Genomic DNA, 23234 nt, shown 5'->3' with positions numbered 1-23234 from the left:
TTTACCCATAATAGGACTGAACAAACCCATTGCCAGAAAAAAATGATGCCATTGTACATTTGTGCAAACCATAAATACATTACATTTGCATGTTATTTTGCAGCAGATACTTTGAAACTTTATGTTTGTACATGGTTAGCTTGTGGTCAGGTTTAGGCACAAAAACCACTTGGTTACGGTCAGGGAAAAGATCATGTTTTGGCTTAAAATACCCTGTTTTCCATGCACAGTCATAGCAGAATGTTATGGTAAAAGGCAATCATTTATTTTTTTGGTCACTATCCCTGCAGGAAAAGAAGCAATGTCTCAGTAAAAAACAACTGCTTTTCATGGCACTACCTCTGCCGATGGATCGCTACAAAGCACCCATGTTTAGAGCCATAGAAGCCACTGGGAAAACACTAACAGGTCACTACAAAACACTCATGTTTGGAGCCTAAAAACAGTTGGAAAAACACCGATGGGTTGCTACAAAACACCAATGTTTGGTGCCTAAGAAGTCGCTGGAAACAACAGCAATGACTCACTAAAAACAAAACTGGTTTTGTTGTTTGTTGGTCTCAAACAGCAATGTCTTGTTAAAGAACAACTGCTTTTCATGGCACTCTGTTCACTGATGGATCACCACAAAACACCCATGTTTGGAGCCTAAAAAGCTTCTGAGAAAACACCAAAAGGTCACTGCAAAACACCACTGTTTGGAGCCTAAAAACTGTTGGAGAAACACCGAAGGGTCACTGCAAAACACTCATGTTTGGAGCCTAAAAAGTGGCAGGGAAAACACTGACAGGCCACGACAAAACACCCATGTTTGGAGCCTAGGAAGTCACTGGGAAAACACCGACAGGTCACTACAAAACACCCACATTTGGAGCATAAAAAGCTGCTGGGAAAACACTGACTGGTCACTGCAAATACACTCATGTTTGGAACCTAAAAAGCTGCTGGGAAAACACGGACGGGTCACTTAAAAAATCCAATGTTTGGAGCATAAAAAGCTGTTGGGAAAACACAGACTGGTTGCTACAAAACACCCACATTTGGGGCCTAAAAAGCTGCTGGGAAAACACCGACTGGTAACTGCAAATACACTCATGTTTGGAGGCTAAAAAGCTGCTGGGAAAACACCGCCGGGTCACTTCAAAAAACCAATGTTTGGAGCCTAAAAAGCTGCTGGGAAAACACAGACTGGTTGCTACAAAACACCCACATTTGGCATCTAAAAAGCTGCTGGGGAAACACCGACTGGTCACTGCACATACACTCATGTTTGGAGCCTAAAAAGCTGCTGGGAAAACACCGCCGGGTCACTTAAAAAAAACAATGTTTGGAGCCTAAAAAGCTGCTGGGAAAACACAGACTGGTTGCTACAAAACACCCACATTTGGAGCCTAAAAAGCTGCTGGGAAAACACCGACTGGTCACTGCAAATACACTCATGTTTGGAGCCTAAAAAGCTGCTGGGAAAACACTGACTGGTCAATACAAAACACCAGTGTTTGGAGCCAAAAAAGCTGCTGCCTAAACACAGACTGGTTGCTACAAAACACCGATGTTTGGAGTCTAAAAAGTTGCCGGAAACTACAGCAATGACTCACTAAAAACAAAACTGGTTTTGTTGTTTGTTGGTCTCAAACAGTGGTCTACAGCTTTGCAGGTGTTGTGCTGAGGTTACACACCATCCACCATCCCCTCTACCCCCCAGTGACAAAATCATCTCAAAGACTTTGTCACTTCAGAAGCATTGTTATGATATGTATGAAACAGGCAAGTGTAATGTGTTTGTGGTTTGCAGAAACACACAACGCCAACATTTTCTTCTGATGACTGGGCTGGACTAACATCAATATACATAGGCTAGTGGATTGCAGAAAATTGATTTGTGACTATTTTGATAATTGAATCATTAGTTAATTTAAATGATTTACTTAATGCCAAACTTTCTTCTGCAGTGTGAGGATGTGTTGCCTTTCTCTGTTTTATATCATTGCACAGGGAATAACTTGAAGTCTTGGATGTTGCAGACAAGGGTGTATGTTTCATTTCAAAACTGGGGAGGACATATATGAAACAGGGGGTTTGGGGGTCCTCTGTCAGACAGTTTTGAGCATGAAACAGCAGTGTGCTGAATTTTTATGCACCATTGTGTGCGTGTTCTGCATCAGTTTATGGTCTAAATGTCTGTAATTCTGTCAAAACAAAAGTCCTCTGCTTTTTATTAGCGAGGAACAAAAAGCCAGTGTTCTATTTCTTTTCTTTCGACCAATCAGCAGAACAAACTGATAATTAGTTGCATCCCTAACCAGCAGTATTCCTTAAAAATCCTCCCAAAATATAACAAAGAACCTCAGCTCATATGCATGCAGGCTTGTGCAGAATGCTGCAGAGTGCCACCCCTCAAATACAACATGTATTCTTCCTAAAGGTCTCTGCAGTGCATAACTGTGTCGCCTGTGAGATACATCATCTGAATGCATGGAGGATACCTGAGGTGAAACTTCCAACTAACTCGTGTTGGTCGGTGCATTTGGGGACATGCTGTACCCAATGAATGAGCGCCTACTCTGACGATGCTGCCGAGCGCTGCCGGTCGACACGCCCCCAGCATGGATACAACCAGCAGGAACAGGCGCTCAGGAGACACACTCACTATGCTGGAGAGTGTTTGAAGCCGCGATGGGAGTTAACACATCCAAGTTTGTAGAGGTCCTGTCACCAGCGTCGTTGCACTAAACAAAGACTTTGGGTTTCTGTTTTTGTTTCTCTCTCTCTGAAGGGGGCTTGTCTGCATTTTTGTCCGAGGCGTTTTTTTCTCTCTCACACAGGATGTTGATGATATTGGAAAGCCGGGTAAGATCATAAAGTCAGTTCTCTCTGATGAGAACGACCTCCTCCTCCACCTCACCACCACACAAAGGGAACCACGGAACAAGTTGTTTTTTTTCTCACGCCATCATTTTTCATTTTTTTGAATGTCACTAAGAAGCAGAGGGGGCTGTTTCAAAGACAAAATGGATCACTTTGCAGCAGAGTGCCTTGTTTCAATGTCCAGTCGTGCAATTGTTCACGCACCTAAAGGGAATAGGGAGATTAAACCAGAAATCCCGTCCTCCTCCAAGAACGGAGAGGAAATTAAAGAGCCTTTGGTGAAAGACAACTCCTCTCTTTTTGTGGTGGCGCGGATTCTGGCGGATTTTAACCAGCAGACTCCCAACAATGTTGCCGAGCAGGCAAAAATAAAGGATGAGAGCATGCCGAACCTCATAGATGATGGAAACTCTGCCACACCTACCACCATCTCCGATCCTTCGCTCAAACAAAGAGGCAAAAGATCGCGAGGTCGAACTGAGCAAGAATCACCTCAGAAAAAGCACAAATGCCACTATTCAGGTTGTGAAAAAGTTTATGGCAAATCATCCCACCTCAAAGCTCATCTAAGGACACACACAGGTCAGTTTGATTGGATGCGAATGTTTGTTGCTGTGAACATGACTTATTGTTGCTCCCTGTGCCTATATGAGGACGGATTATTAAAACTGAGAATGCTGATAAGAAGTGTGGTTTCCTTTTACATTCAAACCGATATTTGTACAGAGGAAGGTGATTGACTGCTGGGTTTCATCGAGTCATATGTGTAAACATTCACGGATCCACCCTAAATGGAAACACCAGGCGCGCACGGCACAGCAGAAGCGCAAATTGGCGCATAGCTTTAATAACTGCTTTGTTCCTTTAACTTGTATGAACTTTGCGAAATGTCCTTTTTAATTTCAGGGGGGGGGGGGAGTCAAAAATAGTGCCACTCCCACTCAAGTCTCCAAAGCTTTGTCACTGCTTTCCTCTTACAACCCCCCCTGCATTGGACAGTATGTACAAGCCGAAACTGCAGTGCAAACGCAGAAGAAAATGACACAGATCAGGTTTCCAGTTTTCTCCTGCGCGCAATAATTAAAGTCAACTTTGGCGTCACGAGAAGGCGAAACAACAACATGGTAATGCGCACATCACAGGATGAGCCAAGTGTGCACTGACATGCAAAAAGTTTCCAAGATCAATCCAGTAGGTTGTACCGTCACCCTATGCAATGCGCTCCACATCAGCAGTGTGTTTGACTTTCCTCAAGGACCATAGCTCCACATATTTGCTCTTTGCATTCCGCCACTGAGAGAGAGAGAGAGGGGGAGAGTGGGGGGAAAAGAAAGATGTAGATCGACTCAAATTGAGGGGGTTGATAAGAGCTGTGCAGTCGCCTGTCTGCCCAAAGCCCTTTGTTGTGATGTGCCACACCCCCGCTAGACAGACTGCCAGCTGATCTGGCCAGCAACAGACTCAGCTAGCTGAGCCTCGACTGAGGAGCCTCTCCTTCCCTGTGCTCTGTAGACTGCAGCTCACACTCCCTCTCCCCACCTCCATCCTCCTTTCTCCACACATACACAAATACACACACACATACATCAGCCTGACAGCCCCGAAATAAAACACATCTCTCTGGATCACAGAAGAAAAGCCTTGTGTGAACTTGACCCATATTTGAGTTCCTATAGAAATTTAATTAGGCTGAAATATGTGCAAGGAAAACACACATAATTCAAAAATATGTTGACATTGCACAATCCCCCCTCATTTGTCTCATTATATAAAAAATCTGTGACCCTTCCTTTCAGGGGTAAATTCTTGTCTCATTGCCTATTCTTCTCTTATCACCTGCCTTTGTATCAGGATACACTCCCCTGTCTGGCTTTGTGATTGGTGTGTGTCCTTATATCACTACATTTATTATCCCAGAAGAATTTCATATGGATGCCATATGTGATTTAAGAAAACACAGCACAAAACTGTATGGACACACAATAAGACACCATAGGCCTGTGCTATACTGTTGGATTCTAGTCATATTTCATTAAGAATTACATACATGCACCACCTTTTGTTCATCAGCTGCAGCCTGGTGCAGTGGTGTGTAATCAGTGTTTGTCCAGACCAGGAATGAGACACTGTCTTGACTTATGTGTGTGCACATAATAGAGCCATCATACTCCAGCATCATTACTTAAATGGCTTCCTAAAGGGAATAAAATGCCAGTGTCTTCCACCCTGTGTGTTTTAGTGCAGTTTTATTACTGTCTATCAGCCCTGCCCTTGTCTCTCTGCCTAATAAGCCTTTCCTTTCTTATGGGACATACTCCCGTGTCTGGCTTTGTGATTGGTTTGTGTCCTGTAATTTCTGATAATAGGGACGCTTTCTGCCTATTTGATTGGGTAGTCACAGAACGTGAGTCATCTCAGTTCAGCTGCCTCGTCTGAGCCAAACTTGCAGCAGCGCTCTCCGAGAGAAGCTCAGCCTCCAGCGCTTGCTGTGCTTCCCCTCAGCCCCGACCATGTGTTTTTAGTGCAGTTTTATTGCTCCGTATAAGCCCTGCCCTTGTCTCTTTGCCTATTAAGCGTTTCCTTTCGCCTGCCTCTCTGTTTGGATATGCTCCGGCGTCTGGCTTCATGATTGGTTTGTGTCCCATAAATTGTGATAATAATGGCTCTTTCTGCTTATTTGATTGGATGGTCCCTGAATGTGGGTCATCTGAGTTCAGCCGGGCTGCCTCAGCCAGCCTTGCAGTGCTTTCATAGAGCCAGACTCTCGCTGTGTGCTTCCCTTCAGCCCCAACTAGCAGAGTCAGGAGAGAATGGATCCGGCATCCTCAGTTGACTTCTGTAACGCCCAAAGCCTCATCATCACAGCTTTTGCAATCCTTGTGTGTGATTTCTCACTGTAAGAGGAGCTGAAACCTGAGCTGCATTGTTTGTCTTATGCAATGTTTACGGCACGTGAGAAAATAAATCCTGTTACTAGCTCCAAATGACTTCACCCACTAGTTATGTCTTATGAGAGGCATCATAATTTTTATTTTAAGGGAAGCCAGATTTTTTTTTAGTTCATGTCATGATGTTGCTTGGTGCCATTAGCTACTAAGGAGGGTGTTTTGTTAAATTCAGAATCAGAATATTGCATTAAGTATCAGTTAGCCATGCAGATAGATTCAGATCATGTGTGTTGGTCTTCTGATAAGATTTTTCTGCAAGTCCAGTATAGTTGTGGTGTATAAAAATTCACATGCAGTGCTGAAGCATTGACAAAATGTTCATTTAAAAGACAAACTCAACACCAATGTGGCTTTCAGGAAACAGTGTACTCAGCATAACTCACAGACCCTGCTGTGAACAATTTTCATTAGAACAAAGACATGAACGAGGCCGGCAGATTACTGGGACCTCTATCTCTTTTAAAAGTTCCTGGTTTAGGGTCCCCTTAGTGGGGACTAAGTGGTTTCATTTAAGGTTCGCTGTTGTCTTCTCCGTCACAGTGGAAGAGGGACACCAGGATGAAGCAGACATGAGGGAACACGCTGAATTTAAATCGCTCATTATAGTGCATTGAGTTCGATGGCGAGGAATCCTCCATAGTTTAGGGGTCTAAGGTTACCAGACAGCTTTTGTCTGATGTACTGGTGTGGGAGGTGGGGCTTTTTCAGACACATATACTTATCTTGCAGTATGGAAAGTGCAGTCATGTAATGCAGATCAAGTCAGCTTTAAATGGAACAAATGAAGGTCATATAAATGAAACTGCTTTTGATTCTTTCAAAGGACTTTTTTCAGCACCAGCTGGTTTCTTTTCATTCATTCTTTGCCGACGCTCCGTCTTAAAAGCACAACTGGCTCTAACGATGAAGACCCACTTTACCGAGAGGTGTCTTGTAGTTGTGAAGTACATGGTGTTCTCTGTGAAGCCTCATTACTCTGCTCTGGTCGTGTCATGCAGGCTGCCATCTCTAAAGGAGAGATGGCCCCTGACAAGCTCGTTACAAGTCGTGTCTTCTTCAGAAAGAACAGCATGGGCCTCCTGTGCCCCCCACAGCTGGGCCTCACAAAAGGCCATCTTGTCAGTGTCCAGGATCTATTCGAAAACTATTTGAATCACAGGGACGAACAGGGTCAATATTTCACAAAGACAAAGAGACTAATGGCATATTTTACAGTTGGTTTGACGTTTTGTCTGGAGCTCCTTTGTGTTCCGCTGGGGGTACCTCTAATACTGTGAGATGGCTGTAAATCCCTCTTCTGTATGTCCCAAAAAAAAAAATAAGTGGCACCACCTGGCAGCACAGCTCCACTGCCATGTAGACCTAGTTATTCATGCATGCTTTCTATTTTCAGCCGAATAACTGTGGTTAATGACACTTTTTTAAACATAAAATTATCCTAAATTCCACATGGAAAAAAGAGGCAGGAGTCTCTGATTATATACACGGCATCTCTGCCAGTGGTTTTATATTTGGCTGCACTGCTACACAGAGTGCACAGTGTTCCTGTGTGGCTGGTGGCAGTGATGAGGTAGCAGGGTGGGGATGGGGTTTTCCTGCTCTTGCTTGAGCCTGACCTTGGCACAGCAATGGGTGAAAACTCTAGTGGGGCACAAGAGGTCAGTCTGTCTACCTGCCACACGGCAGGATTTCCACCATCCCACCCAGTTGGGCCATATTTCTTCTGACGTGTGATAAAACGATGACTCCCCCTGTCAGGAGATGCTCACAGTTTCCATTTGTCTCCATTGTGGTGACACTACAGATGTTTTTAGCCATGCCAGCAGTACACCGGTCGTTGGGTCCAACACTGTGGTCCTGACCCAAATATCTCAACAACTATATGATGGATAACCATGGAACTTTTTACAGATGTTCATGATCCACGGAGGATAAATCTCACTGACTTTGGTGATCCCCTGACTTTCTTTTAGCATCACTATCAGGCCAGTTATCACTTATCCAGTGAAAAGCCAAATAGATGCATTGCCGCCAAAATTGGGTGCAGACATTCGTGGTTCCCAGATGGTGAATCCTAATGACCTTGGTGATCCCCTGACCTTTCCGATTGTGCCACTATCAGCCTGACAATTGTGGTTTTGAGTGAATTGTCACAACAACTATTTGATGGGTTGCCATGGAATTTTGTACAGAGGTTCATGATCCACAGAGGATAAATCTCACAGACACCGGTGGCTTTTCTAGATCATGTAGGATCTCGAAAGCACACTTCCTGCTAAAGTCACATGTTTATTTTGTGTATTTGGTGCTATTTAGGTGCCCATGGGGCCAAAGTGATAGTACACCAGCTTGAAAATTCAAGGCCAGTGTTTGATGCTTGAGAAGACATCTTAGGAAATACATATACATTGTTTGGCAAATCAATAATTGTCACAATCCTCAAAGACAGATTTTTTGGGGGGTTGGGTCTCGGGTCTTGGTCCTTTCTCACTCATCTAGTGAAACACCCAATGCACTGCCACTAGAATTGGGTACAAATATTCGTGGTTCCCAGATGGTGAATCCTAATGACTTTGTTGATAACCTGACTTTTCCTATTGTGCAACAATAAGGTTGACATTTGTGGTTTTGAGTTAAATGTCACAACAATTAGGCTAATTGATGGATTGCCATAAAAAATGCTGCAGAAATCTGATGAGACATGTTCCCCTCTGGATGAACTTTAATAACTTTGGGGATCATCATCCGGTCAACATTCTAATTTGTCCAGTACTCTGGTTTATGACCACACACCTGCAAAAACACAATAATCCCATTGGCCTCAATGGTACTTGGGATAATTAGCAAATGTAAGCATGCTAACACGCTAAACCAAGATGGTTTGTGTGGTAAGCATTACCTGCTTAGCACCAGCATGTTCTCATTGTCATTGTGATCATGTCATGTTATCATACTGACATTAGCATTTAGCTCAAAGCACCACTGAGCCCAAGTACATCCTCACAGAGTTGCTAGCATGGCTGCAGACTCTATTTACTGACGCATTTTCCTCTGCTTAAGATAGGAGGTTTTCCTTGTAAGTGAAATCTGTTTGGCCCGCGAAGGCAGCGTGTAGCAGTACAGTATGTGTCGAATGGAAACAAGGCATTAGTTAAATCTACTTGATCCTCGGGATGTAAATAAAACCAAAGTGGAGCCACCATCTTGGCTGCTCTAATCCTCTGGTGCAGTGCTCTTGTTCCATGAAAGACATCTCTGAGGCGTGCGCTGGTGCACATGCTCTCCATATGCTGTCCTATACGGGCACGTAAAGCTCACAGTAGGATCGTTCCTCACTCATGTTGGAATGTAAACCTGATTTAACCGTGATTAAGCAGCCAAGCATGCATGGTGGATACTGCTAATATTGAAAGGCCCCTGTTCCCTGGCTGTGTTGCTTTCAGTGGCCCACAGGGCTCATGTATTCTTTACTCAGCTCTGGAGTACTTCTATAAAAGCTGCTCTGTCTATTCCCCCACCAGCCCCTCCCATCCTTCTCCAGCCTGCAAAGCAAAATAGGTGCTGAAGCGTGTTGTGTTGCGAGGCCGAGCCCCGGCCACGGCTTGTGGCGTGGTGTTGATTACCAGCGGCAGGAAGAGAGGGATACAGACCTGTGGAACACTGTGCATTTTTCACCTCTGCTGTTCAAAAACCGCCAACCGCATCTCGCATGCAAGGGAGGGATCTGCAGTACAAAGACGGAGAATATACAGTGCAGCAGGGTGGGGGTGGGGTTAGATACCGGCATATTCACTGTCAATGCCCTCCATTGATGTAGGTCATTTATTCAGCTGCATCTGCAGCTAATCTGATTAACGTTTGAAGGACTGTGACCTCTGCAGCAGAGAACACCCCTGTCAGCCTGGCACTTACAGGGTCTCATCTCAGAGTCAGACCCTGACTGTGTCCACTGTTGTCTTCAGCTCAGCTTGAATAAGATAGGCTGTGGAGCTAATGTCAGAGGGTGTGTTTGGTCTCTAGCTGAGCTGTTTATGTTCCCCACGGTATGTAAGGTGTGTCCCCTTTCTCTGCGTGATAAATCAGTCTGTGGCAGACCACGACACACAGGGGTGTGGCCCTTGGCACGAGATGAGGAGTACTTTGTGGAGTCTTGGGGGAAGGAGGGCATAATCATTTTCTCTGTGAGACGTGAAAATGTTTGTCTCCCACTCGCTGTCAGAGTATCAGGTATATCATCGGACAGCTGGCACTATCTCCAGCCTGTATCTGCTCTTATCACAGTGTGGTGAGGCCTCTCACGATCTAGCAGGGGCCATGGCTCTTTGTGTTGTTAGTGAGGATGTCTATCAGATTTGAGCTATAGTGTCAGACTCCATCAGTGGAATGAGCTGGTATTGTACTGCGTAAGTGAGAGTCATGGATGATGGGGCATCCCTGCTCCCACCTGCTTCTGCAGACTAACTGTAAACACCCATTAATGGCTGCAGCTGTTTGCATGTCCTTAGTTAACCAGGGTTTAAAGGATGAGGAGAGCGCTTGCAACACATCAAGGCTGCAGGTTGTTTTAGCATGCACTCAAGGCTGAAAGAGAGTGCCCACTTTAACTAATTGAGGCAATTGTGATGAGCTGGTCAATGCAGGCGAGCTACCCCTTCCTTTCCCTTAAAGAGTTAAAGGGATGAAGTAATGTATGGCTAAGTGTGTACAGGAATCAGACGGTCACACTCGACCCCGCTGCATGTCTCCGGGTGAATGTCAATAGCCCTGTGCAGCGCAGACCAAGGGGAGTGACTTACGGTTAGTACGTACAGCCTGTCTGATTGAAATGCATTACAGGAGTGCCTCTCCTGCTGGGAGCGAGCCTGCTGCTATTGTTCACAACCTGACAGCTATAGGCCCACAAGGGGAGGCATGCTATTCAACGGCAAGCAAGGTCCCTCTCAATAAAGACAAAAGATGATAATAGATCAAATCCTCCCTGTTTTCGGAGCTTTCTCCTGACAAGCTTGAGCGGCTCCTCATCATAAGCACCTGACCCACCCGAGGGTCCTTTATTGCTCCTGCAGAGTCGACTTATTCTTGTTTCCAACAAACTCTGAATGTAGTTTCTGAGACAACATGTTTTGACTGAGTGATTTTCTTTGTAATTCGACTCCTCTACCACTGAGTTAATTTTTCATAGTCAAGCAGCCACGTAAACAGTTCTGATCTCAGATATGTTTCAAATCAAGCAGTGTTGTTTTTCCCCTCCATTTCTACAGACCGCAGAACTTTGTAAGCCTTTGTTGTTATTTTTGCACAAGCGTAGCCTGCATACACCACTGTGTGAACAATGAAAAGAGGAGCTGCACAAGCCTTAATGTATATTCATTGTTCTGCATACAGTGCTCAGATCATCTTGGCACGTGATGGTGGGTGTAGAGGGAGCGGCTGGGTATGGTTGGGTTAACCCTGTCTGCTCCAGTGGTTTATGCTGATGAGGGACGCAGTCATTTTAGTATTACCCAAAATCCCATGGATGGTTGTCTGCTGGCTCCTGGTTGGTTACAGGTCATAGTCTGTTGTAAACATGCAACCAAATTACAGGATTGTGCTGAGCCCTGCCACTGGAGTTAGTGGTGTCCCTCTCATTTCATGTTGCCAAGCTGACTGTGCCACTAAGCCAGCGCTGAAGTGAGGTAGCTCCATCTAGTTTTACTTTCCCTGCCTGAGCTGTTTACTTGTAAAAGTCCACGCAGGTTTAGCGTGGCCCTTGTTTTTGTTCTGAGCTCTGTAAAAGATATTTCCTGTTCTGGTTCTCACTGTGCAGGCAGAGCAAAGTCAACTTCAAGGTGATCTCTGATGTATCCACAGGAACTGTATTTTTTCTCTTCCTCACCCTGTAGAGCTATTTACTCTAGCTCTCTCATGGCAGGCTCACATGTAGGTTTCAGCTGTACACTGTGTGAGTTTGGCCCATGCCTGAGGACACACCAGGAATGTTATCTGCTCTCGTTTGAAATGCTGGTAGCTGTTGTTGGAGCAGGTGACCGAGTTGAGTTCCTGCGCCGCTGCTCACGTCAAAAAAGAGATTTGATCTCGCCTTTGCAGACAGCATCCCTTACACCAGGGAGACGAACTCAGATTCCATTTCTCTCGCAGAAACCGAGGAGCCAGAGATTCTTAGATATGAATGAGAGAAGGATGGTGGGAGAGGAGCAGAGATGAGCTGTTTATTTACTGACCCAGTGGCCTCGGAGAGAACAGTTATATAACAAGAGTACCTGTGACATAATCGCATCGCCTTGGAGGGGGGACACTAGTGCTTAGTAGAGATACAGTTTGCGTGCATGATGTAACTCACTTTACGGGGAACTGGGTCACTGTGTTCGTTAGGGAAAAGCTTCCCTCATTACCCCCCCACGCCCTCTGCAACTGACACATTCTGAGAAAGACAAACCACACCCTGGACGCTGCCAGAGATGGGCGAACCAATCGGTGGGGCCTGGCGTCACAATCGCCACGGCTCCCCGCTGTGACAGCACTGGAACTAGATGGGAATAAGAGTAGCTTGCAGCATTTCGGCTTTCAGCAGAGATGCTGAGTAATATCTGCAGTCTGTGCTATAATATCTTGGAGAGTGGCATCCCATAACACAGAGGGTAATAACCCCTATCATCATTTCCACTCAGAATCAAAGCGTTTGTTCCCTAAACCTCCTCATTGTTAGCAGAAAATTAGTTTTTACTGCCCTCGTGAAAATCCCAATCCTCGTGTTATGAAAGAAGCACAATTAATTGGGGCATTGCATGTTTTTTTTTCTTTATGTAAGTGAACCTTTCAAGGCTGACATTAAAGCAGCAGGATTGTTGATGCATATTCATATCTTTGACCTAAATGCCAAAAGCAGTTTAGCGGGAGGTGAAAATGGCCAGCGTATCTGTTAATTCTGCATTTTCTAAGAAGTCACGGAGCTCTAAATAATTTGATGCGACTCGCTGAGTTGCTGTTGGATACCTGATGCTTCCACTATGACTGCATTACTGTATCAGGGCAGTTAGACTGGATATCTCAGCCTAGCTCTCTGGTGTCTGGTTAAATATTAATGTAGTTGGATCCGTTACACTGGTTATTGAGCCTTAAGCAGCCCGCAGAGCTTAGCTCTACTTTTTAGCCAATAATTCATTTTGCAGTGCCAGGTGGCGGCACAGGCTGCCTCTCTTGCTAATAAGGTATGAAATCAGACTATCATGAGTCTCTTCAATGAGATTAGTGTCTTAAAAGTTAAACTGCCTCCTTTTCTCCAGGGTTTAATCCAGGATGTGTAAATAGGGTCAAACAACCAAGGACTTGTCTTTTTTATGAATTGAAACTTGTGCGGGGCAGATGGATCGTCTCTTTGTGTGTTAACTCCTGCAGCAGAGGGAGAGCAGTATAGATGTTTTGAAAAGAAGACGACAAGGCTGTGTGCATATGCAAATGTCTATATGTCAGTTACAGAGTTTACATACACAGAGCCCGCAGGAGCTGCAGCAGGGCAGGGCTGACAGAGTTTGTCTGGAGCTGAGGTGAGGCGTCAGAGGCAGGAACACAGACCGGGCTGTCTAGACTTGCTCTGTCTGTCTGCATGTTTTGTAACCATGCAGTATAGGGGGGAGGGACCGAGACTAGTAGTGCACTGAGTTCTTGTTTTTTGAGACTCACTGGCATCAGGTAGCATATGAGTGTTTGATGCTGAACAGCACTGTTTCCATTGTGGCCCTGAGGGAAACCACAGAACAAAGAAAGCGTTTGGCAGGCCTGTTCTTATGCACTCATTTGTCATGCCACCTAAACATTCACACATCGCACCGTCTATTTCTTTTCATACCTTAATCCCCGGCATAGGCGTGCACATGATGATTGAACATTCTCAGGAAAGCACTATAACATTAAAAGACGTGGCGCCCTTCGCTATAGTACTGCAAGGTCACGCTGGTAAAATTAGAATGCTGGATGTGGCAATTGTCAGGCAGAAACTCACTGAAATGGAACTAAATAGAATACAGTATTAGACATATTGGCCAGTGGACGCAGAACGCTGCTTCATGCAGGCTCCATGCGCACTGTTTCCACATCAGAATGGAAGGAAACCACAAGATATATAGTACCATCTGGCTTTGAGTAGATTTGTGTCAAAGCCCACTTTTATTGCCTGATGGAGGGGGGGAAGGGTGTAATTTCCCATGTGCCGAGTCACAGATAGTTGCATGTTGGAAAATGGGCTGGGTAACCATTGTGAGTGTGATTAGCATCTGGAGCTTAGATAATTAAACTGTGTCTGCTCCTCCAGCACAGCGCCAATTTTTAGGTGATTTACCCCAAGTCCCACGTCTCACTACGGCCCTTTTTTTTTGTCCCACTGTTTTCTTTTCTAATATTTTAAAGATGTCTTGGGTAGTTATGAGATTCCTCCCTTCACTGACCTATCAGACCGAGCAATAACCTTGCGATCATTATTCCTTGATGACTCAGAGTCTTCTTCGCACAGAAAACTACACAGTCTTGTTCATCAGGCCTGAAAAATGTCTGTTGGCTGTGCGCGTCAGTCTTCATGACTTGTTAACCTGTAAACACCTCTGTAATGACTCACTGCTCTGACTGTGGCGAGCTATTTGGATCACAGTGAGCACCAAGGTGCATACGTTTTTTTTGTCTCATGATATATTCACACTAAACCCTATCAGTTCCTCTGAGAAGGCTTATTGTATATACGTGACTGTAAACGTCCTGCAACCTAAATCACTTTAGGGTGGATTTCACATGTCTTGGACCATTTACTACAAATCACACATACACACATACTTTGCATTCCTGCCCACCATTCCCCCAAGAAATCTTTTTTTCAACTTGTACTCCAACCTTATAGCAGCCATAAGCTCCAATTCATCTCAGCACAGTGTTACAGTCAACTCGCAGAGACTTAGAGTAACTTTGAGATTATAGTGCACATGATGTTTTTGTTTCTGTCAGAGTTACAGTGTTACACGTACGTTAAAGTGTGGATGGATTTGAAAAGCCTGCACTGCAAAACCACACAACGCAAGTGCCCTCCCAGTCATGCAATTTTGGCAAAAATTAGAGCAGACACAATGCTCAGTGAGTCACCTCACAGTAGCCACCTCTCGGCAGGTTTCACAACTTTGCAAGTAGATTTTCATATCAGACTGACATAAGAGGGAAACCGCAAGCTGCATGGAGGGTACCACTAGTGTGGTGTATTTATTTTTTTTAAAAGGTCAGTAGTACATTGGCTAAAATCAGCATATAATCAAATATGGCTCATATGATATTTAAAGAATTGGTGCCTCACGAATGACAGAACATACTGTACTTAACGTTTAGTTAAGTTCACTTGGTTTCACACAGTTCAGAACACCTGGGGGAAGTTCCTGTATTGGAAAGTCCTGTGTTTTGCCTCCTTATGCGGACTACTTCCTTCTTTACTCCCGTTAGATTAGCGCTTTGGTCACGTGATTGCAGCCTATTTTATTACATGGGGTATGAATAACTGGCTCGTGATTACATTACAAACAAATTGTGGTAGGCAGCATGGTGGTGCGGTGATTAGCATTGTCGCCTCACAGCAAGAGGGTTCCTGGGGTGGGGATGCCCCTCTGTGTGGAGTTTGCATGTTCTCACTGTGTCAGTGTGGGTTTTCTCTGGGTACTCCGGCTTCCTCCCACAGTCCAAAGACATGCAGGTTAATTGGTGACTCTAAATTGGCCTTAGATGTGAACGTGAGTGTAAATGTTTGTCTCTATGTATCAACCCTGCGATAGTCTGGCGACCTGTCCAGGGTGTACCCGCCTCTTACCCAATGTCAGCTGGGATAGGCTCCAGCCTCCCAATGACCCCTAACAGGATGAGCAGTCATGGAAAAAAATTAATGAACAATTGTGGTGCATTACAAGAGCCTGACTAAAACATACAAACATATTGCTATCTTCTCATGTGATTCAACATTGACCTCTGTCCTCCCTCTGTGTGTTCCAGGAGAACGGCCTTTCCCATGTACCTGGCCCGACTGCAGTAAGAAGTTCGCCCGCTCCGACGAGCTGGCCCGCCACTATCGCACCCACACGGGGGAGAAGAAGTTCGGGTGCCCGCTTTGCGACAAGCGTTTCATGCGCAGCGACCACCTCATGAAGCACGCCCGGCGCCACTCAGATTTCCAGCCCGGCATGCTGAAGAGGCCCCACGGCGGCAGCGGCGGCAGCACCACACGTCCCAGCTCCCTCAGCGACTACAGCCGCTCGGATGCCTCCAGCCCCACCCTCAGCCCCGCCCTCAGCCCAGCCAACTCGCCTTAAACTGAAACCCAGTCGCACTTTCTGCCTCTGACCTGGGAGGCCTGTGTTTTTGTTATTACACTTGTGTTGCACAGTTGTCAGCAACCCCCCCTCCTTTGCTATTCCTGCGCTTGCTGTGGTGTACCATATTGTACATAACTGCTTATTGTAGTGCAATTACTTGTGTGATCCTAAAAGAAGGTAATGCCTTTCCCAGATGGCAATATTTACATTCTGTACCATATGTCTGTATTTTTTTAGCTTCTGATCATGGCTAGTTGTCCAATGTATGTTTGCAGTCAGCTAAACAAGGTTTAGAAGAAAAAAAACAGACACCCTGACAAGTCTTATCAAAAATGGGTTTTTTCATTGTTGTTTTTTGAACAGGTGAGGAGAAGGGGTACACACACACACACACACACCTCAGGATTGAAGACAGTTGCTATTTCTGTAATACCACAGTACTTCACAGTACTCTCATTGACTGCACAATATACTCATCACTTTACTCTGAAATTCAACAGGGGTTGAATTTTACGCCCTGCTCAGGGATGGCCTTGTTAGCTTGAAAGAATGAACATGGTGAAGAGAAACATACAGTACATATATAGCAGCCTTACACTCAACACAATTTGCACTCTTTGTTTTTTTGTTGGTTTTCACGTTTTTTCGAGGAAACTAGCCCTACGGTCAACACGGTCAAACGTACGCAGAACTCATGTGTTCTCGGGGGGTTCATATGTAATGTAATTGCTGTGTTTTAACAATACGATCCCCAAACCTCCACCTCAGTAAACAAAATACACCTGCTCCTCCACCGCAGCGTTAATATTCGGTTGCCAATACACTGGGTTAAATGCGGTTTTCATTAAACAGCGGTGTGCAGTGTATACTTTGTAAATCTGCATTGCGGGAGGATCAGGATTATATTTGGGTTTTATAAGTATACTCTTTAAATAGAGACAGTTTCAAAGCAGCTGTTCATGCTTTTCTTTCTCAAAGCGCTGTATCATCAGCCAGTATTTCACACAAAATAGTCACAAAGGGACTTCAGTTGAAACAATGTTTATCCCTCTCTGAAGCACATAGGAAAAAGTACCAAAGACAAGAGTGAATGAAAGCTTTCTATTCAGTCTTGTAAGCCGCCCTTCATTGAGGCCTGGGGCCGGTGGTTGGCAGTATCGCAGGTAGAACCAGACAGCCTGCTCACTTTCCTCCTCCAAGCTCTGCCTTTTGTGGCCTCCCTCGAGGAAACAGCTGCATCCCACAAGAAGCTATTCACAGCCCACAGGAGGAGTGCTAACATGCCATTCCTGGGGAGTCCTCCCTCGCCCATCTGGCTCTACCTGTCCTGTCTCTCCGACTCTGCCAAATTGCATAAGGTGGCCTAACTCGGGGGAGGTCAAACGCAGGCCAGAGAGTCACGCCGAGCCGGGCTGAGCTGTGACGTGGTGGAGCGCGGAGGGAACAAAGCGGCTATCTGCTATAGACAGGCAAGAGAGGGCAGGTCCAGATAAAAGAGGAGAGGTTTATCATGAGCTGAGCAGCACAGAGGAGGAGACACCCAGTCGCAGACACCCCCCATCTCCTCCTCTTTTCCCCAACTCCCTTCCTCCCTCCAACTGTAGAAACCGTGAGCGGATAAATGGCTGTAATTAGTGGGTTGATCCAACCTGTAGGATAAGAGTAGAAAGAAGTGTATGAACAACAGTACTACCTAGACGACTCTAGCAGCGTGGGTGGGATGTACCCAGCTCCATCCTAAGCACAGGGAGAAATCCTCTATGACTGCTGGGGAGTCAGATTTCACAATGCCAAGGAAAACGTCGCTCCAAATTCCCACTGATAAATCCAGAGCTCTCAAACAGCTGCTTTCAAACTTCTCTCTCTGGCAACAGGGGGCGGGGGGGCTTTTAAACTGTTGTAAAAACATTTGAACCAAAACGAACATATCAGCAAAGTGCAGTGCTCACCAGCCTCACGTCGTCCTCCCTGTGAAGCTCAGATGTCCCGTGAGAAAGCTGACTTGTGTTTCTAGACAGACATGCCTCAATAAGTCAGGCAAAAGGCACAGTAAACCTTCCATGGAAGCGGGCACCACTATCAAAACTGCTGCAGCCCCGCCAGTCTGTGTTATGCCTACATTTTCTTTTAATGCTTCAGCACTATACGGCCGGAAATAGTCTCATCCATGTATTTTGGTCCTGTCAGACCCCTCCAGACTGTTGTCATCATGAATTGCATGTGCTCGCTTCATTCTACCGACCACTCTCGCCCCTGCAGTCCCGTGCTTCACACTATATGCATGTCAATAACTGCGCCTTGGAAGCGCAGAGGGGTTTTTGAGGCGGTCTGGCAGGTGTAAGATCATGAATGGCCGGCCTTGTCCCTCGTTCTGCACAGCAGCCATCTCTCTTTAAAGTTGTGAAGAATCAGCTCTGTCACATCCTCCAGAAAGAAAACATCCCTTATTTAGATCGAATGCAGTAGTTTCCTCAAAACACCACATGTTGAAGAAGAAAAAAAAAACAACCCTCTGTAAGATGTTAAAATAGTTTCCAGGCTGCAAGATGACACTTTGAATGCCACTGATCAGCAGCTCTTTGTGAAAGAAGCACTGAGAGGGTTTTACATTTACCATTTCTGGAAGGAAGAAATTTCCACAAACAAACTCTTCAAAAAGCTGTTGAGCAGCTTTTTGCAGTGTCCATCTATCCATTTTTTTTTTTTTTTTTGTTATAGTCAGTTTTTGACTTTTTTGGTTTGTAGTGTAACGTTCTCTTGCAAAGAAACATTTCTGAGTAGCTCACCCTCAAGCAGGTTTCACAAATCACTTCTTAATCCATAATCTGCACATATACCTCAGGGTCGACATCCGCAAAGCAGATACGGGACAGTTTGTGGATTTTGTTGTAACATCAGTTGCTGCACAGAAATGTCTGCCAGCCTCCCCCCCTACCCCCACATCGGTGTTCCTGGGTGCTTTGTGCTCACTGCTGGTCAGTGTCCGACCACACTGGAAACACAGGAACGCCTCCGTACGGGGCCCCAGCTCCTGCCTATAATGTCTTCATTACACCCTACAGTCCTGCTACGCGCCTTAGTAAGCACTGGGCACTCTGGAGCTCTTTTCAGTGAAACGCCCCTTTAAACACCTTTGACCCTTAGTGTCAGTGGACTTACAGTAGGCAACAGGAAGCTGAAAACAAAGCGACTGTGACAGTGTAAACATCCCAGTCCATCCAACCAGACTGCACCGCTGACATATAGGCCTCCACAGGCACGAGTGTCTCATAACTTTTACTCTCACTGTACCAAATCTACTTGAATAATTCAACACAAAAGGCCATTGAACACAGTTTTGTACATGTCCATTTTTACTGTACTTGCTTTTGTTGTCAAATAATTATTAACCTCTCTGGAGAAAGGTGTATAGTCTGTTTGATTTATGTTGTTTTTTTTCTAGATTTTCCATTGTCTTCAGGTCATTTCAGCAACTCTTTCGAATTTATCACAGCATTAAGGTTGACTGTTTTTGTCGGGCTGTTTAAAGGCACCATATTTTGTTTATAGAATGATGATTTTTATCCCTGTTAACGGGGCTCACCCCTTTAATTAGACACATCTACTACTCTGTTGATGTCAGGATGCAGGTTATTCCAGTTAGCCTGTCATCCAAAAAGATTTTCTCCAAGTCAGAAAAAGGATTGTTCGGGGTGACGATAAGAAAAGGAAACCTCCTGACCTCTATGTTTGACAATTTCAGACGAAGTGGCTAATTTTCTTTATTATTTAGATTCTTTTGAACGTTTTCCATAAGAATAGAGACCACGGCATTGTGAGTTAGCAATGTAGTCATAATTTTATTACTGCTTTTTTTTTCTGTCATATAAAATGCTTGTATATTTTTCAAAAATCATACCTCTGGAAATATTTTTGACTTTTTGTTGTACCTTCATATCTTTTCAAGACATCCATCATGTAGCTTACGTTTGCTTGATGAGTAGCACAAATAATCAGTGGTTTTATTTGTTTCTACTTGAATGAAGAAGGCAAGAAAGACTTTTTTCTCTGTAAAAAACAAACAAACAAAAAAAAACAACACTGGGCTACATTTTTATATAATCATCCCATGTCGTCAGGGTCCTGCACATCCTTGTAGATTCAAGAAGTAATCTTTCCAGGAAATAATAAAACCTTTTTTTTTTTAATTATTATTATTTTATGTTACAAAAAATATTTAAAACACCCCTCCTCTACTGAGCTCCGTATTTGTCTTAGTTCAACATTTTCTATGTGAGGGATGATGTCAGCTGTAAATGACTATGAAACTTCAGCATTTTTTAATCCAACTTTACTATTGTAATCCCGGTGAGATTACAGCTTTCGACATCTGTCGGAGAAAAAAAAAGGACTTTAAATAATGACAAAATGGAAAATACAAGGTTCTACGAGATGCTAACAGTGTACCAGTTAATATTTTTTTCTTTCTAATTGTAAAAATATATTAAAGTGAATTGGTTGCTGCCTAGTATGTAAAGAACTAACAATAATCTTATTTAAAAAAAATTCATATTAATGACATGAATATATCACTGATCAGACCGTACAAGCATGATCGATGCAATTGTGTGCCAAAACTATAATGGTAACTTCATAAAGATACAAAAGTTGAGGGTGAAAAAAAAAAAAGCTACTATCAGACATTTAACAAACTTGTACAGTTTTATAAAGTGTGACATGTTTTTATGTAATGTACAGGATTTAATGAAGCAACTCCGCATATTTGATATGCAAGTGCTCTAAGTTAAATATTTCTTTTCTTGCTTTATGTAAACTTTTTTTTTTTTTTTTTTGATTGTGTAGCTTTTCATTTGGTTCTTGTTATTTAATTTTTACTTATTTTTTTTCTTTGCTGTACAATACTCAAGCAATGTATAATGGCTTATTACAGGTATTTTTTTGGACATAAACAATCTTAATGATGACAAACACCCAACCATTCCAAAGGACTGAGAATTGCATTTGCTATAAATGTGCTGCTTACATGGACCCGATGCATTTTTGTAGGTTATGAATAGAAGTCTGTCTTGACTGTGAGGTTTTACACGTTGTGAGTTGTGCACAAGGTACGTTTCTCATTGTCAGCATTTCCCAGGTTAAATCTCTCCTTTCTCCCGCCGCAGGCTCCACGTGTAGGCTAAGCCAATTCGAATGAACAACGTACATGCAATATTTTTAAAGTATTATATGATATTTAAAAGTTGAAAGCATGTCTTCCCTCATGATGAAGGCCTGAGGCTTGCGGGGATAATGTTTTTAGAGGCAGCCATGACAGGAGAGAGTGGTTCTCGAGCAATGAGAAGGAGCTCATCAGAAGCTCCACAGTTACAAGTTGTTACCAAAGGCTTTGAAGGGAAAGATGAATGTTGCAGTAATGTTGAACTCAACACAGTTTGGGTTCAACGTTACGTGCTGTAAGTGTTGATCAATGGATGTTGTGCTTGATATGGACCTTTTTTCTACATCTCGAATAAGCAACTTTTTCTTATTTTGAAAATCACTTGAATGAACAAAACCTGTTTAATCATACGAGCAAACTAATTCTGACCGGGTAAAAAGAAACAAAAGAGACGGAGTGAGCAGGAACATGCAGCGTAGCGGACCACATCTGTCTGTACCCTTCACTGACCATGTGGTCTTGCTTGGCTGCCTGAGCTGACACTGTGCGGCATTGGCTCTTTACTGTCGAAATGCGCGCTGACAAAAACTCTTTTGGATGTTTTTGCCCTTAAAGGATTAGCCTGCTCCAGGTTACGCAGCACACACTGCTGTGCTGCTCCCTTTAATTACAAAGAGAGAGCCTCTCACCAGCCTTTTGGTTCTGTTCCCCGTACCTGTTTGTCCTCAGTGTACCTCCTCAGTGTAATGTTGCTCTCTTGATACCTCTGTGTGTTTCTCCTCTGCCCATCACCATCAGTTGCCTGTTGTAGTGACTCCATGGTGCTGCTTCCCCTCTCAGCACCAGTATAATCTAATCTGTAAATAACTCTCGACTCAGCTATGGCCAGTACATTCTCTTATGACCTCACTCTAACCCTCAGATGTCGTTTTGTTTTTATCTCTCAGCAAACCAAAATCACTACATTCAAGTATTACAGTTGTACAGTTCCTCGGATTCTACACACATTCAATGTGCTGGTCTTAGCTGCTCTGCTGTACCTTTTTATGGCATTATTTTTTACATGTTAGACAATATATTGTGACCATGTCCTATGCAAATATGAAAAATAACAGATTGTTGAATAATGTATGTTGTCATAACTTGTATGCATGAAATAGTGAAGTTTACATTTGGAAATAAATTCATAAAATAAGCAGCTACAATCGCGTTTGTGCTCATTTCCTTTTCTGTTGCCGTACAGTGGCCACTGTGGACACAATTATGGGATAATGATAAATGCTAAGAAATAAGCTAGAAATATAAGAAGAAAATTTTTGAGTTAGATAAACACAAAACACACTGATTGGTTGATTTTAAAAGTGCCAGTTGGCAGATTTTCTTACCTTTGGGCCAAAGCATGCGAGTGGGGAGTACGAGTGGAATCATTTTGGATGGAGTGCAGAGTGGATTTTTTAAAAAGGCTGGAGTATCGCCTTTTGTCACGCTCCATTTTGCTCCAGTTTCACTCCGGTACCGCTCACACCATGAGTTACAAGCACGCCCAACCGAAAATTCATCCACGTATTGTGGGCACACTATTTTCTGTCAAAAATGGGCTGTTGTGAGCTTGACATGAAGTTCACAAAGTACTTTCAAAAGGAAACTGAGAGGTCATGCAAGCTAAAACTACAATACAGTGCAGCTTTTTCCTTTTTTGTAACGAACGGTGAGCTATTTGGAGTGTCCTGGAGCGTCTTTGAGAGGGGGAGCGTAGGGAGCAAACAGCTCCTAGAGCAAGGAGCAGAAATTCTCTCTGCTCCACTACACTAACATGCTCTGCTTTGGACAGATTTGGACAGATTTATGCTAAGCTAAGCTAACCAGCTGCTATCTGTAGGCTAGCCTTATATTTACCCTACAGATATTGGAGTGGTATCAGTGTTC

At 44.0% G+C, this 23234-nt stretch overlaps 1 protein-coding gene across 1 annotated transcript; it reads left to right on the top strand.

Moving 5' to 3' along the window:
• The first annotated feature begins 2548 nt into the window (after nt 1-2548).
• klf13 (Kruppel-like factor 13) lies at nt 2549-21756 on the top strand. The gene is made up of 2 exons (XM_050072544.1): nt 2549-3450; nt 15831-21756. Exons 1-2 carry the CDS (start codon nt 2973-2975, stop codon nt 16145-16147), a joined length of 795 nt encoding a protein of 264 aa, XP_049928501.1. The 5' UTR covers nt 2549-2972; the 3' UTR covers nt 16148-21756.
• The last annotated feature ends 1478 nt before the right edge of the window (nt 21757-23234 follow it).

This window comes from Epinephelus moara, chromosome 20 (genome assembly GCF_006386435.1).
Source record: "Epinephelus moara isolate mb chromosome 20, YSFRI_EMoa_1.0, whole genome shotgun sequence".
Taxonomy (NCBI): Eukaryota; Metazoa; Chordata; class Actinopteri; order Perciformes; family Serranidae; genus Epinephelus; species Epinephelus moara.
This window is presented reverse-complemented; position numbering and strand designations above follow the sequence as displayed.

What these genes read in the sequence shown, in the direction of transcription:
- klf13 (XM_050072544.1), top strand. Translation starts at nt 2,973, where the DNA reads ATGTCACTAAGAAGCAGAGGGGGCTGTTTCAAAGACAAAATGGATCAC. An exon ending in TCATCTAAGGACACACACAG is followed by an intron (nt 3,451 to 15,830) that starts GTCAGTTTGATT and finishes TGTGTGTTCCAG; the next exon opens with GAGAACGGCCTTTCCCATGT.